Source organism: Anser anser (assembly GCF_964211835.1).
Source record: "Anser anser genome assembly, chromosome: 6".
Lineage (NCBI taxonomy): Eukaryota > Metazoa > Chordata > Aves > Anseriformes > Anatidae > Anser > Anser anser.
The window spans coordinates 682283-700819 of record NC_139726.1 but is presented as its reverse complement, the minus strand read 5'-3'; the positions used below and the strand labels follow the sequence as shown (position 1 = coordinate 700819).

Below are 18537 nucleotides of genomic sequence, written 5' to 3'. Positions count from 1 at the left end.
TGTGTGTTATCTACCATATACACACACTACACAAAAAAATTAATAGATAAAGAGTAAGACATGTAATATTCCAAAAAGGTTCATTAGCCTCCAAAACAGCACTGTAACAAAACAGATTTCAGATGAGCTCCTTAAAATTTAAGGCTAGCAATAAAAACAAACATATCAAAACCTTACGTATGAAGTTTGGTCATGATGTAGACTGCTAGGTCCAAACAGAAGATACTCTACATGGTGCCCACCTAGGAGCACGTACCCCTTAAGCACTGCTGGTCCCACCCCTCACACCTATGAACACCATCCCTCAGAAGACAGCAGAGGAGCACAGTGCACGCGCTCATCTCATGCACAGGTTTCCATCCTTGTAACAGGGAGTGCTGCCTACTACAGTGAATTCATCAGCCCGTCCTACCATGGCAGCTGGTAGACCACAGATCGCTGAAACAGGCAAAGCACAGAATGCAAAGCTGCACTGAAAACAATGAAGTTATGGTTCAAATCCTCAAGGCACTCCACCTGACGTGAACTGCAACCCAGAGGTTTTCAGACACTGGGAAATGCAATCAGCAACGCTTTATAACTGCCTACAACATACATTTGCCAATGAACAGAGTACAAAAAAATTAACACCATGAATTCACAGGACTTTCCTCCTCTCTCCAGTTAACCACATACACCTTAACGTGAGGTCATCATCCCTCTTTGTGATTCAGCTGACATGTTCTTGTACCTCCTCTTGCTGCATCCCTCTTCAAGGAACTCCTCTGATGGGGCAGTAAGAAAGGTGGCAGGATCACAAGCTATGCTCTGGCCACAGACAGAAATCCTGTGGATGTCCCCTTCTGCTCCTAGTGTCACTCCCAAGGTTACACCCAGGAGCTGCACACCCTGCAAGTTAAACCCCAAAACAGCTGTCCAGCCACACAGATTAGCCTGGTCTTTTGATCTCAGAGGAGAATCCATTTTAGATCTCTTTAGAATTACTGAAGGCTTATAAGGACGCTTCAATTAGTTCCTGAGCCTACCCACTGCATTTTACTACCTTTAAGTCAGCTTTGTTTAAGCACCTTTTAAATATCCTAGAGAAGACAGACAGGTGCTTGGGACAGAGCTCAAGTCCCCAGAGAACTTCCCGGCAAATTTGGAAGGTCCACAGATCTTCTCAGAAGTGCCTCCTTCCAAGGGCCTGCCTTCTCAAAACAAGTCTCACTGCAGTGATGGTGGAGACAACTAGCTGCTTGGTGGCTGCTGTACTGAGAACTACCTTTGGCAAGGAAATAATACTTTATTATTTTTTTTAACTCACGGGTAAATAATTTTAGCCAACAACAAATAACATATGAAATGAAAGGTTCTTGTTTAGAAGTCCTGTATTGTAACAGAATAACACCATCTGTTTGCTACTAGAGAACCTACATGCTCCCTGCAGTCCAATGAAACACCAACTGGACAGGATTTCCACTGCCTTCAGCAAGCAGAGGGCAGATGATGCCCAAGAAACAACATGAAGCGAATAACTTAACTTCCTCTGGCATTGGAGCCAGGCTTTGTTACTCTGCATTAGCTACCGTGAGTCTTCGCTGTCCTGGCTTACGGCAGCCTACCCCCATCCAGTCAGTGCTCGCTCACACCCATCTCTCTCCAGCAAAAATGCTTACTCTGTCCCCTTCGGCTCTTGGCAGGTGCCTCCTGGGAACATCTGCAAAGAAACCTTAATCCTCTCCTCTACAGTCTTCCCTCAAGTTTCTACTTGCAATAGTTCCCTCAAAAAGAAGCCACAAACTACCGCCTGCCATTCTGACCATGCTTCCTTTGTTGGGGTTCATGCTTGGACCAGCTGGCACAGGACATCTGCGCTGTGGGGTCCCAACCGCCAGCATGGCTTCAGACATGCCACAGTAACACAACCGAACAGCCATCTTTCCTGAAGCACATTTTTTGTTTGATGTCGGTAATGGAATCCCAGTTTTGGCTTACATGGGAGTAACAGAAGTAATAAACAAATATGAAGATTCAGAATTTCCTCAGATTTAAACATGTTACAATTAACAACTTGTCGCTGCCAGCATCTGCGCACGTGCCTGACGGACATCTTCTGAGTCCCCAGAGAACAAAACCCAAGGGACAAAAATCAGAAAGGACTTAGACACTGACAAGGACAAGAAAAAACACACCAGCAGATACCCAGCTTCAAGGTTCTTAAATTCAGATTCCCTTGCCAATGAAATAATGCAACACTGTGCATTACAAAACAGAAATTTCAAGACCACTTTTTCAATCAGAATTGTACTTCAACCAAATCCTGCTTTGTGAGTCTGTTTAACTCGGTAAATCAAGAGCATCCCTGAGTTCTGATCACTTCACTTCTTAACTTTCTACATGTTTTCCTTCTCTGTTCCATAGGTACTGTCATGGGAAATAGACGCCTAGGAGCATTCACTATGGTTTAACGGCACACAGAAAAGTTCAGAGATTTCATGGGTCTAAAATTTTAGCTCAACCATTTGACATAAATTGTTTCTCATCGTTATTTCAGATTTAGCAAGGGACCCTCCTTCTCTTCCTTAAAAGAAGTGAGGCAAAAATACTTCATCGTGGTACCCAACTTAAATTCTAAAGAGGCAGCAAAACGTCAGGAATATAAATATTTTGGAGGCCCAGTATTTTGCTGTACATTCTACGTATTTCAGTGGCAGATGTTTTGCAGTGAATTATTTGCTTAATACATTTTAAAAACAGAGACAGGAGTCCTAAATACTTACCATTGCTAACCATGCGTCTAGCTACTTCCCAAAGGACCAGCCCAAAAGCCCAGATGTCGACCCTTTTGTAAGAGTCGAAGCAGTCTGCCTGGATGGTTTCGTCCAAGACTTCTGGAGCCATATAGCGTTTGGTACCCACACGGGGATTGTTCCCCACATCCAACTGATTCGTGCTTTGGGAGTGCATAACCGCAAGGCCTGAGCGACAGAAAGAAACACAGTTAAATTCCCTTCAAAACTACACATTTAAAATCGAATGTGAGCAGTGACACCCACCAGACAGTTTCTTAAAAGGAAGGAACTGAGAGTCCAACCGTCCAAAGATCAACTGGGTCAGCTCCAAACCTGCTGTCAAAAACAGCCACTGTGTCCATAGACTTAGACCAATTATCTCCTAAGGGATTACCATTAAGCATGTTATTGCACTGTTGTAAAACGTTATTATAGGAACTGAGTGTTTTGCAGCCACTGGATGTCACCGGCGCTCTAGGCACATATATGCAGAAGGCCAGGCATCTGTTACTTAGAAGAAAACAATTTTACCCAGCATTCAAATTTATTTATAGAACTTTTGGGTAGGCGGTTATAACCAAACCGTGGGGAAGAGAAGAAAAACACTGCATGACGGATATACACAAGTTAAAAAAAATAAAGCTGAAAAATAAAACCCACCATATTTGTAGTAGCTTGAAAAATAAACATCCTCAAAGTGATCTAGAATGAGTCAGTCAAAACCACTCTACCTGGTTTCTACTAATTACCAAACATTTAAGCAAAGAACATTATGTGAGGGACTAAATTACTGTAAATTTGGAAACACACAAAGTACTCATCTTGCCATGGTAAACAGAGAGCACTGCAAATTGAACAGCAACAGGTGCATGACATAACTAAGCAATAGGGAAGAAACAGACTGTGATTTCCTCAACAACTCTTGCAAGAAGGACATATACTGTTCACATTTAACATGATTTTATTTTAGATGAAACTTAAGAAGCTTTTACTTCAGTCCCACAAAGCACTAACCTATCTACAATACAGATTGTATTTCACAGTAACACAACCTGGAAAACTCTCTCCTGCAATTTAAATGCCCTTCAGGTAATTTCAGGTTGCTAAGAAAATGCTCATATCTTTCTAGAAAGATACCATTCTATTTTTATTTTTTTTTAATCCTCAATAGGTACTTATTATTATTATACATACGTATGTATATTTAATCTTCCACACTGGAAACAGAGGTTAGAAAAAGAGTTCCCGTCAAACTCTGAACATGTCAAGACTCTGGAGAACTTAATTGTTAAAAATCATAATGCTCCATCCAAATTGGGCAAAACAGATCCAATAAACTGACAGGTCAAAGGTTTAGGGCTGAGGGATGCAAGTCAGCATCCTGTACGCTACAAACTAAGAAAGTGTTGCAATAAGGTCAGGGGACAACCATGTTGTAATCAGGTTCTCATCACGGTGGCATCCATGCTGCTTACAAGAGCTAGGAAGCAGATATTGCACTGCTTCATTTTCCTTTCACCTCAGGAGATGTCAATGCACATTTAAATCAAGGGAGCTCTTGAAAGATAAATCTCTGGGGCGGGGGATTGTCAGGGGTACGTATTAAAACACATTGTTTTCAGGATGCCAAACGAATCACCTTTAGCATACCGGAATATCTTCCAGGAACAGAAATTGAGCAAATGCATTTTGTTAGCATTCCTCGTGCTTTCCTTACAAATACGATACAAATACTAGAGCTTGCTTCAACCTGATGTTCATGACTCTAGGGGGGAAAGCGAGGGTGGAGTGGAAGGAGGGAGTAAGAAGAGGGTTGAGTTTATTTTTCTTTTTATACAAGCTTTATTCTGCCATTTCTCAACTAAGACCTGTTACCACACACATTTGCTTTACAAGCAGAATTAACTAACTACAGGGCAGAACTTTTCCAGGTCTATCAGTGGCCACAGATTGAAGTGAGGTTGACATCTATCCTTGGACTTTATCACAGTTTCTGTTTAGCTAGGACATACCTGACACAGACAATTTTGTAACTGCAGCTCTGGATACTTGGGGTGCTGTTCGAGATGCTAGCACCCAGCACGCTTGCTGAAGGACAAGCAAAGCAGCCGATTCACAAAGCTCTTGCATTTACTGCCAGCCAGAAGGACTAAGACTGAATGGCAGCAAACACCAAGCTCCAGAAGTGGAGCATCTGAACTGCAGACAAAACTCATACTCCAAACAATAGACATATGTCAAAGCAATTTTATTCCTCAGTTTTCCAAACCAACACATTCTTATAGTGGGTACATTGCAAATCCAGAACCTGGGGTGACTGACAGAACCAAGTCCAGCTTAGCTCTGGGCAGCTGTAGCGAAACTTTATCTGCTCTAATCAGTCTTTAAGCATGATTTTTTTTACATAGCCCATTTGTTGATACAGAAGAGAAGACCACCGGAGAAGGAAAAAAAAGACAAAGCTATAGAGGAAAAAAGGGCATGAATATATCCCAGAAGCAAGAAAAACCTTCGATAAATCTTCTCCTTACATATAAGTAACAAAGACTGCATCACAAGAGCATACATTAAGTTTTCAAGTTTAAAAAAAATAGATATTTTATCATAAAAACTAAAACAGGAAACATTTATGGCTGTGCTATCCCAGAAAATCTCTCATATTTCTGAGGCTTCTAGATAAATGTAGTAGGAGGGCTACAAAGATGATCAGAGGGCTGGAGCACCTCTCCTATGGAAAAAGGCTGAGAGAGCTGGGGCTGTTCAGCCTGGGGAAGAGAAGGCTCTGGGGTGACCTCACTGCAGCCTTTCAGTACTTAAAGGGATGTTACAAAAAAGATGGAGAAGGACTCTTTACTTGGGTAGATAATGGTAGGACAAGGGGGAATGGGCTTAAACTAAAAGAGGATAGATATAGACTAGACATTAGGAGGAAATTCTTCACTGTACGGGTAGCAAGACACCGGAGCCGGAGCAGGTTGCCCACAGAAGCTGTGGATGCCCCATCCCTGGAGGGTTCAAGGCCGGGCTGGATGGGGCCCTGGGCAACCTGATCTAGGGGGTGGCGTCCCTGCCTATGGCAGGGGGTTGGAGGTAGATAATCTTTAATGTCCCTTCCAACCCGAGCTATTCTATGGTTTCACATGATCAGTGTGGTGATAATCAACGCCAGTATGCTCTAGCCTCTTCTCAAGTGTGAATTATGAACTAAAAGCCAGTCTGTGAAGTTTTGCATTTTTCAACATAAGGCTCCATATTTTTTAATTATTATTTTTTATTTATTTATTTTTTAACTTACTATTCCCTCTGCAAATTTAGATAGGCCAGCCCTCTGTGGCCCAGGTGTGTGGCTTTTATGTATTTCCTGGGTGTACCTCATGACCCACAGGAATTATGCACTGGAATTATCAAAATCCCACTTACTAATACACTTCTCATCTAGCCAGTGACTTCCCTGTACTATTATTCTACCACTATCTTCTCCCATGCGTTTACAAAATAAGTTTTGGCAGACAACCCCCCCCCCCCCCCAATATGAACACACTTGCAACTCATTCTCAGCATCCTACCAGCTAAAAGCCTAAAACCAGCTGGTCAAGGGGAATTCAGTTCTGGACTCCGTGAATTACCTTGGAAAAGGCTCTAGCTAGACAGATGTCAGTAAGACGTACAGAGCTTGGAACAGTGAGTGCACGATTCTTAGACATGAAGCAGGAGGACATTTACTTCAGAAGCAAAGTGAACCCTAACAACTGCTACCTGCAGAAACCTATGAATGGCATTCAGCAACAAAAACCCCAAGAACAAGTCAAAAACAACGGAATTATTTCTGAACTCAGACACTGTACTGAGCCTCTTCAGTAGTGGCAGCAGCAGAGCAGCATCTCTAAGTTGTAAGTGCCATCTAGCGGCTGTTATAGTCCTGCAGGGTAACATCAGAAAATCTTAAGGTTATTTTAAGGTTACTTCAAGGCTTTTCAGGTTGGAGTTATCTAATATATTTATATTTATAATTATATTACTGCAGGAACACAGAGTATATTAGCACTGAAATGAACTCACCTAAATCTGCTATGCAGCACTGTCCATTTTTCTTGACGAGGATATTTTTGCTCTTCAAGTCCCGATGAGAAATGGCAGGCTTCCCCTGGGTTCCAAATATCTCAATGTGCAAATGTGCAAGACCGCTAGCTATGGACAGTACTATTCGCAGGCAGCTGACCGTGTCCAGGGTAGTGAGCTGCAGGTAGTCATACAGAGACCCCATTTCATGGTAGTGGGTAATTAACCACAGCTGGGTACTAGAGTTTCTGGAAGTCATATCAGATGCAATAAAACCTAAAATAAATAAATAAATAAATGAAGGAGAGAGGAAGAAAAAAGATGACAGAGCTCCTTCAAGACTCTCCTGAGAAAAGAATCAATACCACTATGCCTCTCCTGTAATTTAAAACTTAATTTAATTAAAACTTGTCCTCCATCATACTGCACTGAAAACAGACTGCAGGTTATTACCATGATCGAAAAAAGAGATTATTTATTCTGGAACTTTAACTCAAGCCTACACACAAGAATATCCATATCCTATTTTTTTTTCAGACAGTCACACCAAACAATTACTTGCCAGGACCACATACTTGAAAAAAGGTTTTAAAATATATTTGTTTTTTTTTTTGTTGTTGTTGTTTATTTCTACTCTCCCCCCCTTCTCTTCCCTTCCAAAGGACTTGGCAGGTTTAGCTTCCAGTTAAAGAAACCACCAGGTAGTAGCACATCTGCTGTTGTCCACTCAACAGGATTACACTGCAAAGCAGCAATAAAATTTCATTTCTTATTCGAGGACAAGTAGCAGCCAGTGTAAGCTTCTGAGAAAAGGTTTAGAAGTGTTTTCATGTAAGCTTCAGATCTCAGACAGACAATATATGTTGTACCAGCTTCACATTTACATTCAAGGTGAGTCTCTGGAGCACTTCAACAATCAGCCTTCGCATGTCAGAAGCTTACTGTCCCTACACGAAATGTCACACCCTTCAAATCAAACAGATTGAAGAAAGCACATCTCACCACAGCAACAACTTCCACTCCAGTGATCTGATTGTTTAAAAGGCCACACAGGGATGGCTGCAGCCTGACCTCTGAGGCTGCTCCAGCCTCCAAATGCCTGATCTCCTTAACTGCACACCGGCCCACAACGGAGCCGCAGAACACAGAGCGGCAGATGGCTAAGGAGAGCTTGGCAGCGCCAGGAGATTAGCCTACCAAAAATAGCAGGAGCAGCAGCTCTACTTCAAACCGGTGCGCACGTTACTTCCGCAGTGAAGTAAGGCAGCGCACCTTTACACATCACAGCTGTATCTCAGTGATTTTCTAGAAAGGAAGAAAGGAATTTCTTTTGTGAGCCCATGAACCTCAGCACTGTCTTAAAACTGAACCTAATATTCAGGCGCAGCTCCCTTCCTGTTACCTCTGAATTTGAGTAGGCACGCTGTTGGTCTCAACATCTTTAGCTGGGAAGCAGCCGAAGTTTTACTCTCAAGACAGAGAAACAAATCATGTTTATTAAAAGCCCACATATGACATTTGTCAGAAAGAACACCCACTACTTTCTCTTCTAGAAGTCAGATTTCTCCACAATGCGACACTTTTGTAATCTGCGATATTGTTTAATATTGCATCTAAAAAAATTCTATAAAATAGCCAACAAATTTGACAGTTATCAAGAAAGACTGAACACAAACAGAGGAACATGGGAAGTGCGTAACGTAATTTCAGCCAAGTTAGTTGCTCTCTGGGGAAGGAAAGTTCAATAACTCACATTTCAGGAGACCACTAAATTATTTTTGTAGTGACAAAGGAATTGCTTCAGGAACCAGAGAAACATCTAGCAGGGCAAGCTACAGAGCCAAGGAATATTCTCAGTCAGGAAACAAGAAAAAGGAGCCCAAGTAAAACTGACTGAACTAAGACAAATTGTGAGTGAGGTAAAGCCAGTAAATAGAAGACAAGGTGTTACTTTTATTTGTAAGTGTGGCACACCAAAGAAGGCCGTCTCTACCAGGAATCAAAACGGCTATTTAAGTTTCAGCCACAGTTCACACAACAAAAGCAGCCCTTTTCTAAGCTCTTGGAACTGAGCACACAAGGTACGAAGGATGCGGATTAAAAATCATCACGTTATCTTGTTTCCTTGCAAATATATATTGAAGTTTAAACTTCAATTACAGTTTAAATTAAACACCAACGACGACTTACCAGTTTGACCCAATCTCTGAGCAGAACAGTTACATTAAACAGAGAATAATGAATTCATACCACAGTTTATTCAGGCACAAGGAAAAAGATTCAAATATTTAAGTCTCCTTGTAAACTCCTGCCCACTCTTTCTCCCGGTTAAACTAAAGTTACAACAAAATCAGATCCACTAGAACTTTTCCACCTACATACTGCACAACACCCTACTTTGCCATTTTGCTACCCCACAACAAGAGCTGCAAGGCTGAATTCTTAGCATGAGGGTCTGTGGCACCTCCCTTCATCTCTATATCCTATGCTGCCAACAATGAACTGATCTCGTTGATCATCTCTTGCAAGACTATTTCTGCAGAAGAACAATGAATCATGGCTGCTGAGACACTTCCTCGTTATGGGACTCAGATTTTAGCACCTTCCTGGAAGTTTCCCCCCTTAAAAAATTTCCTTCAACCATTTAATGCAAATACAGGAGTCAACTCCTGAAGACTGCGAGGTATGTGACAAATTTGCAGTACTTTACAAGTTAACTGTTCAGTTATATCACCTTTATGAGCAACATAAATATGGTTGTTCTACTCACCTAAAATGTTTTCATGCCGCAGCAATACAGTGTTGTACAATTCAGTTTCCCTGAACCAGGATTTTTCATCCCTAGAAGAGAAGATCTTCACAGCAACATTTTCTCCTTGCCACTGACCCCTCCAGACTTCGCCATAACGTCCCTTTCCTGGTCAGTAAAAATACACAATAATTAACAGTTGTAATAACTTTGTATTCGTTACCGTCCTTTGTCTTCTATAATATTAACGGGACAATATGTAAAGACTTATGCCATTAAACCCAAACAAGTTTCTAACAAGCATGAGCTTGCTGTCAGTATGCATAAATACTTAGGCACACGCACACACACGGAAAATATCGTGTGTGTTATTTGTAGCACAGCTGAATAAGGCCACAGGACACAGCTAAAATTTTATTTTCTCTACAACCCAACATAATTGTCTGTTTGCCTCTAAAATTTTCCACAATGCATTCTGTGCAATAATTCCTTTTCTGCTTTGTCTAGAAAGAAAATAGCAGTTCACATACAATTCCCTGAAGCCAGGTTACCTCAGCCTCATGATGCTGAAAACAGCCAATAAGTTTATACAAATATACCAGGGAATTCTGAAGTCAGGAGGACAGAAGAAACGCATACACACACACACCACAGACCATAACCAAAACATCAGTCAGGCGGGGATCAGTACACACTGTCTGCACGCCAAGCAAATAGTTTAAAATAATATATGAAAGTATTAAATGCCCATCAGCAAAGCAGCATCCCAGAGCAGGCACAATGGAAAAGTTTCTGGTCGTCATCATCTTCATGGCAGCTGGAATACAACAGCCTGAGCGTTCACATGCAGTGCGTTCTGTTGGATTTGACAACTATAAACACCCAAATTCTGCCCATCATCGCTGTGCCATTCAGCGTTCCTTAAAGGCTCATATCAATAAGCAGCAGATAAAACCAAATGAACAGAGATACCCATCACTTGATGTCTCAATGCTGTCAACCCAGAAGAGAATTCCTGCACAGGCACTTTTATCTCCTCCTGCTATATAGGCTAAAACACGTGGTCTCTGGAAATATCGCCAGCCTGAGTTACCTCAGGAGCAGGCATAATTCCAAGGAGAGACAGGCAGACACACACACCTCCATACTGCAGGCTAGATACCTCTTAATTAAGATAATCGTACATATCACATTCTACAGTTTCTGATGAGGAGAAGTTACACAACCACCCAGGATTTAATGCAAGTGTGAACATGTGTGCCTGCTCACTACATACCAGGAGCCAGAAGCAAAGAGACACTGGCAAAACGTAGACCAAGTCTCTACAGACTCACCACAATTCAGTCACTGTAGTCTCAGGCTTAATTTAAGACCCTGACAAGTTCAAACTTCTAGTGACTTACAATAACATCTTAAATGCTTCCAAGTTCAAGTCACTGAAGAAGCAGCATAAAACGTTTAAAATGTGGTGGTTTTTTTCCCCACCTAAAAGAATCAATCATCATCACACCTCCTCCATCTCTCTTGCACCAGTACAGCATCAAGGCTCAATGTCGCTGCCACGGGACACCTTTGACCCAAGTGCTTCCTAAAATTACTAAGTTCAATTTTAACACCATTCAATTAATACATACATGCTGAAGAAAAATGTAATAGACCCTTAAAGTTAATACTAAAGTTCTGCAAAAAAAGTAGACTCAAAAGAGTTTTAGGGAAGAATTACTAGGAATTTATTCATTCTTAATTAAAAAGAGATGAGAAGAAGCTGCGCTCTTTTGGGAGGGACAGAACAGCAACAATACACCATTGCACACTCCCAAAGCAACGCTGCAGAGCAAGTAAGCTACAGAACATATCAGAAAGACAGATATTTTGAGATTAATATTTGACAGTCTCAAAGTCCTTTTGAAACCACTGTTAAGAGTGGAAGGCTGCAGCAAGGAGTATCAGAGACAAGCCAACTCTGTAGCCTGCGTAAAATGAGGGTTTGGTCCCGTGGCTCTAGGATCCTTGCAGGAACTGAAAGTCAGGGCCCCCTGGTGAAGTCAGGATGGTGAAAACTGCCTTTTCCTTGACTCCCTGTTGTCAGAACATTCACAAAGGAGTACAAGACTCCCATGGTAATGCCTTCTTCAGCCTGAGAAGACTTAAACCCACATCGTTTATGTTCCAATTCTAATCACACATTTTCAAAATGCTATTTTAGCTACGTTGCTTGGTACTTCAACTCCAGATCCAAAGTCCAAATGATGTTTTTCCAGTTCTAAAGCTAATTGAACACCATTTAATGATTCAAAAGCGTTTGACACTTTCAGACTACAAATGGATCTTACTTTTCTTAAGTTATGGTTTATATAGCTTATAAAGTGCCCAAACATGCCTGGTTTGTGTTTTCCAGACAAAACTTACTGAACAAATCTCATTTTTTTCCATATAAAGCACAGATTATATTTGCCACTCTCTTCTGCATAGATCTGAAAGGATTTTTTTCACCCCACTTACCAAAAAGAAATATATCCTGTAAGCTGAAGCATGAAAAGTTTCACGTTATACACACAACTGAGAAAATGGTAATTAGGATGCAAGATAATTTTCTACCTGCATTTGTTACCAAGACTCAGCACTAGACACGAACAAGACTTCTACTAACCTACACACTCTACAAGTGTGATCTGGCGAGCCACCGTTCTTTGCACCAAGAAAGGAAGTCCAGAACCACTGCCAGATGTGCAGGAATGGTCCAATAAATCCTGTTCAAAAGGAAAATCAGAAGATGGAAAACAGGGTAGATCATGTTGTAATTTAAATATACAAAGGTAAACCTCTTCACAGGACAGGTTAAGTCAAAGCTTATTGGTATCTCAATGTCTCTGGTGACACTATTTGGCCACTCAGGACCAAGATATACTGTTGCCACCACTGTAAAGATGGGCAGAGAACACTCTTTGCAAGGTTTTACCATCAGAGGGACCATACCCTGCACAAAAAAGAAGAGAAGGGGACCTACAACTTATGCATAACCAGTTTCTCTTGGAAATCTTATGGACAACACAACAAGGAACAGCAAACAAATAAAGCCCTGTCTCATTCTCAGATTTCTTATGTCTCTATCTTATTTTGCATTACAGCACAATTTCTTTCCAAACAAGCTTAGTTTGTTTTAAGAAGAATTAAATAACATTTACTGCCTGTGAACCTGGAAGCTCACTTGCAGTGTACAAGCTATCCCCTATTAGGAGATTCTGCTCACACTTTTTTCAGCACTTTGTCCTTTCACTTAGCTTATGACGATCTCTTGACTCTGTATGTCACTTATCCGCCAAAGAAAAACAGCATTTGCTTTTGAATGTTCATGCAGACTTCTCCCATTCTTCCAGTTCCCTGTGGTTTCTCCCTATTAAAGAGGACTAGAAAGGCACAGCACCACAAACGTGCTCTTACTAATCAGAGCTCAGGTCATGTCCCAGCCCTACTGATCTGGGGCATCGGGGATTCTCAAAGTCTGCTTTATGCATCCCTGTGAATAGACATGCGTTGGAAAGCCACTGAGAACTTTTAACTTTTTTACTAAAAAAACAACCAAACAAAAACCCCTGCCACAGCTAGAAGTTCAGAACCGAAACGTGCAATATGACTTGCTTCTTCCATGCCTTTGTAACATCTGGCCCGCAAACATACACTGGAGCTCAGCTTCCTGCTTGGTTGAAGCACTTGGGCAGGGAGGGCAAGCTTCAGTTTTTAAGCACACATTTAAGGCCGCTGCCTCTAAGAGGCTGAAGGTTTGTCCAACCATTTTGCTCACCCTCAACCAGAGGGCAGCAAAAAGCTTCCAAGCTGGAGCTGCTCCGCCAGGTGGTGGCACCCAGCACCCAAAACTGAAACTCTCCCGGAGTAGAGCTGTCCTCTTCGCTCGCTCCTCACTCTGCCGCCTACCCGGTACCATTACGCTTTCCTAACGGCCTCCTCAGCTCAGCTGCCAGGCACGCGCCCCTCCCTCCTCGCACATGAACTAGCTTTTTAAAATCTTAAGTTTCTGAAGTGGCTCAAAAGAGAGAACTCCAAGCGTGCCTGTGGCACTACAGCAGTTCCTCTGATAAATTTCAAGTCCCCTGCAAACTAAAATTTCTTTTAAAAAAACATAATTCAAGTAGTTTATTGTAATTCTCCTTCATTAAAACAGCTGAACCACAGCAGATGAATACACCCTCAAAAAAACTCATCCTGTAGTAGATAAATCGTGGAAGATTTATCATTAATTTATCAATTAAATCATCATTTATCACTAAATCATTAGGAAGAAATTCCTCACTCAGAGGGCGGTGAGGCCCTGGAGCAGGTTGCCCACAGAAGCTGTGGATGCCCCATCCCTGGAGGGTTCGAGGCCAGGCTGGATGGGGCCCTGGGCAACCTGGTCTAGTGGGTGGTGTCCCTGCCATGGCAGGGGGTTGGAACTGGGTGATCTTCAAGGTCCCTTCCAACCCGAGCCCTTCTGTGATTCTATGGAATGTTTTGGCCCACACTATTCAGGATTTGACATAGCTAAGAACAACTGAGAACAGTTTTGAAATGAACAAGGTGATGGGACTATTACCTGCATCACCTACACAAGACATGCAACTGATACCCCAGAAAACCTTTCATGACTTCTTATGAGTTTTATCACTTTCTGGTATTTTTAGTGCATGGAAACCAGACTTTAAGGTGTAAGCTCAAAAAATATGAAAAAGATTCTGATTGAATGTTAAAATATTATTAACCTTTTAAGTGCTAATACCGAGCTACTTTTATAGCTGGACTTATGTACTAGTTCAAAACATCAATAAGTGGGTGCCCTGTAGTACTGGACTTTTTCTTTAAAAACAAAAATAGGATAGAAACGCATAAGCATAATCAACTGTAATATTCCCAGCAAACTGCACTACGAGGCTTCAGCTAGATCCAGTGAAATCCCATTTCTCTTAACAATTTTTTAATGAGTGCTCAAGAGAAAGATCATTTAAGAGTGACTGGAGACCGTTATTTTGCTTTCTAATATGAACTGAGAGCTCATTTTCCTTCCTGCTTGTATCAGAAAGAGACAAAAACTTATCTACAACAATGACTGTAAAAACAAGATTTCAGGAGGCCCCCACTCTTTCCATTCTCCATTAGGAAGCTGAGGGCTGTATTCATTACACTATGGAGACTAATCCTACACGTAAACGAACCTGATGTGTAACAAAACTAGAGATTTAAAGCACACAATGGAGAAGAAAAATCTTGACCAAAGACTTAGATGATGTTTAGATGAACATTTACAGACAAGGAACTATCAATTTTTTATTTTTTTTAAACACATCAACACCCAAGAGGCACAGCAGTGACACTACAATCATAAAGCTACAAGGGTTTGATAGCTGTGAACAAAACTGCTCTATTAAACAAAACAACTTACAGTTAGCAACTTTTCCTATTTCTTTTGAAAGGAATTTGATTTATTCTTCCCAGGCTTTAATCACTGTTTTCAAGGAACATTAAATGAGAAGTGTGAAAGGCCTGCAAATGGAGTGGAAATGGCCTTGCACTGATAAGAGAGCCAGTAAAAGCTGGAAGTCAGTGCTTAAAGGCAGAATCAGTTGTACGCATGCCTGGTTTGTGGTGAACACATCAAAACTGACTGTTTTAAAACAGAGAATCAAGCCTTTGGGACTAAATAAAGAGAGCCAAAGACATTTTAAAAATTGCCAAGTATAGCTGATATATGGCCAACCTGAAGCAGAACAGCAGGGCAGTAGCATGAAGCTGCTGCAGTTTACAGCGTACTCGATCCTGCAGTTATCAGGGTGGCCACTGTAAGGTCCCTACAGACCAGTATCTTATCTCTGATCATACCCCAAAGCAACGTCCTTTCATTACAGTACTAGTCACGGAGTGAACTGGGTGATTAGATACATCATAAAATCACAGAATGGTTTGGGTTGGAAGGGACGTCAAAGCCCACCCAGTGCCATCCCCTGCCATGGGCAGGGACCTCCCAACAGCCCAGGCTGCCCAAATCCCATCCAGCCTGGCTTTGGGCACCATCAGGGCTGGGACAGCCTCAGCTCCTCTGGGCAGCCTGTGCCAGTGCATAATCACCCTCTGAGTAAAGAATTTCTTCCTAACACCTAATCTAAACCCACCCTCTTTTAGTTTAAAGCCGTTACCCCTTGTCCTATCACCACACTCCCTGACAGAGTCCCTCTCCATATGGAGAAGTACATAGGGACTTTGGGGTATTTGAGTGTTAGGCTATTGTAAGTGAATTAGAAGCAAGTGTGGGAGCACTGTAACATACATGAGATACTTTCCTCTAATGCCCTTCCAACCTCCAAGCACATTAATATCAGGGACAGGACCCCCTCTGCTGGATTTTTGGGGGCTTCTTTCGGTGGTTAGTTTTCTGTCTTAGGTGATCAGCAACATACAGTCTTCTCATCTTGTTTCGTTGAATGTATACAGACCTGCAGCATTCTAGAAAAATCTTCGGTCCAATGGAACTCCTTGCCAGTTACCAGTTTGTCACACCACCTTCTACATTTTTATCCTTGCTTATTTTGATGTCTCCCCCCATCATTATACTGCAGAAAGTGGAAAACTAATTCCTATCCATCTTCTGCAGTGCATCTCTCCATACTACACCCTTTCAGAAGAACCAGGTCCTTCCTGGATGAAACGCTGGTTTACTTGCTCCCTACGCAGACTATTTCAGAAATGCATACTGGGGTCATCCAGATGACTGGGAGTCTGACTACTATCAGTTTTAACTTACTCTTCCTCAAAAAAGAATTTTACCTGCTCCAGTGGTATCCCTTACTGACCGTCTCAGATGTATTTGTCAGGACGTACTATCCTGTGATGAAAGCAATTCTTCTAGCTCTTATTCACAGCAGTATTTTCTAGAAACATCTCTGCCCCAAAAACAGAAACGCAACAAAGTTTCCAGCTCCCCAGAATAGATTTTTTTTAGTGGTCCCATAGATCCATCTTCCTTTTTAGAAATGCCCACAGCTGGGTCTGCAAAGCAGTTGTCAACTTCAGTGTGAGTAGGTGCAGCAGTTTTCTGTGGTATGTTTCTGGACAGTCAAAACTGCTCCCCTACCTGGTGGTAACCAACACTTTCTAGCAAAGACAAAAACTGAATATGGAGTTTACTTAAGTAAGGAATAACCTTCTTTCTCCCACTAAGAGAATTACAGTCCAAAACACAAAGAAAATAGCCATCCAATGTATACAGCAGCATATTGTTAAAAGCATTTGTTTTGGAGTTCTTTTTTTTCCTCCTTTAGCCACTTTTCAACTCTTCGGTGAAGGTATGTTATGGAGTAGAAGCACCAACAAGGGAAATACTTCCGAAACTCTTAATGTTTGAAGAGGCTCTAAAGATTTTATCTGAGAAATATAAAGAGGAGAGAATTTCTCATCTATCCATGAGGGGATAGATGAGAGGGTTTGGAAGCGAAGAAAGGTCATATTTTTACCGTGCATAAAGATTACTTACTGCCAATGTACTGTCCCCAACATTTGATGCAATGAGTCCCTCAATTGTGCCATACTCTGCATCTCTAGAATTTAGCCTCTCCATATGGCTTTTCTGTATTCTCCGGATGATCAGCACAGCTACCGCAGAAAAAAATATCAACACTATCACAGGAGCCAGTATAACGATAATTAGTGTTTCCATGCTGTAACCTGCAGCTTCTCCTTGAAGGGTTTGCCCTTGGAAAGGAAAGAACAAAAAAAAAGTTTGAGAACTCCCAGAGAATGAATGTCTTTTTACAACCAGTAGTGCTGAGAACGTCTGGGTGGCTACCAAGTTAAACTAGAAGAGAGGTTGGTCCTAACACAGCCAAAGTTCTGTTCTGTAGTTCCACTACAGTGACTCCTTGCACAACTGCCAGAACTACCCCTGCCCCTCCAGATCAAATCCCACATATGAAAGGGGAATTAGCAACCACAGCCCGCTCACAGTCTGCAGCTCAGCTCTGCACTTCAAACCCCACCATTCACTCGGCAATACAGATTACTCAACCTATGGACATCAGACGTACGGCAGCAGGCTCCAAGACAGAGAATGAAAGTAGGAAGAGACTCACTGTGTTGTTTAAACCCTGATTTTCACTAGCACAGAAGCCATCTCACTCCCATTACATCAGATCAAAGCTAACCATTTTTCTTTCTCAAAATTCATTATATAAATTAACCTCTCACCTTTAGAAGAGGGCAACTGTGCAGTGATATTCATATTGCACAGGTATCCTTGGCAGCACTCGACTGCTTGGTCAGGAGATGGTGGTGTTTTGCACGTCATTTTCCCTTGTTCGTAGACTTGGAAGCATCCTTTCTGGTAAACCTTAGCACCATCATTAATGCTTAGAGAAGCAAAACATTGCTGGCCTTGGCAACGATCTCCATTCCCACAGGACATGCCCTCACACACACATTCGTAGTGGACCATATTCAGCTTCAGCTCATCGTCTGTAAAAACAGAGAGTTGAGAAAGAAACACCATCATACTCTTTTAGTTTCACATATTTAGTGATAACAGTTATTTGACAATAAAATCTTCTGTTTAAGAGAAGAAATATCAGTTGCAATTAGCACTGAAGAGCCGCCAAGTAGGAGCTAATGATACTGATTTATCTGTTTCAGCAAGACAGAAGTATGAGCTTGCACCATCAAAGAAATACCAATCTTATCTGTCCCACTCCAAGCATTCAAATTTCCAGAGTTCAGTGACATTTAACATTGCCTCACACATGTGCGCATGACTTCGGGTATCCAGTACAGGAGGGTCATCTACACAGGAACATTCAGCAGAGAAAAACTAACAGTGTAAATTTAGAGCAGATTTGCTAAACCACATTGTATGTCTATATGGAAATGTTTTTTCTCAAGTATTCTCGAAATGACTAACTAAACCAAATTAAGGCCATT

The 18537-nt window shown here is 41.7% G+C and overlaps 1 protein-coding gene across 5 annotated transcripts in view; it reads right to left on the bottom strand.

Annotated features, from left to right (window-relative positions):
- ACVR1 (activin A receptor type 1) overlaps positions 1–18537 on the bottom strand; it is a 73821-nt gene that overhangs the window by 9878 nt on the left and 45406 nt on the right. For all 5 annotated transcript variants that reach the window (XM_083841723.1, XM_083841722.1, XM_083841726.1 and 2 more), the window contains exons 3-8: positions 17812–18078; positions 17102–17319; positions 12233–12332; positions 9604–9750; positions 6834–7109; positions 2763–2960 (exon numbers count right to left, since the gene is read on the bottom strand). In XM_083841723.1, coding sequence (XP_083697849.1) covers positions 2763–2960; positions 6834–7109; positions 9604–9750; positions 12233–12332; positions 17102–17319; positions 17812–18078 — 1206 coding nt within the window. The remainder of the gene's footprint in view (positions 1–2762; positions 2961–6833; positions 7110–9603; positions 9751–12232; positions 12333–17101; positions 17320–17811; positions 18079–18537) is intronic.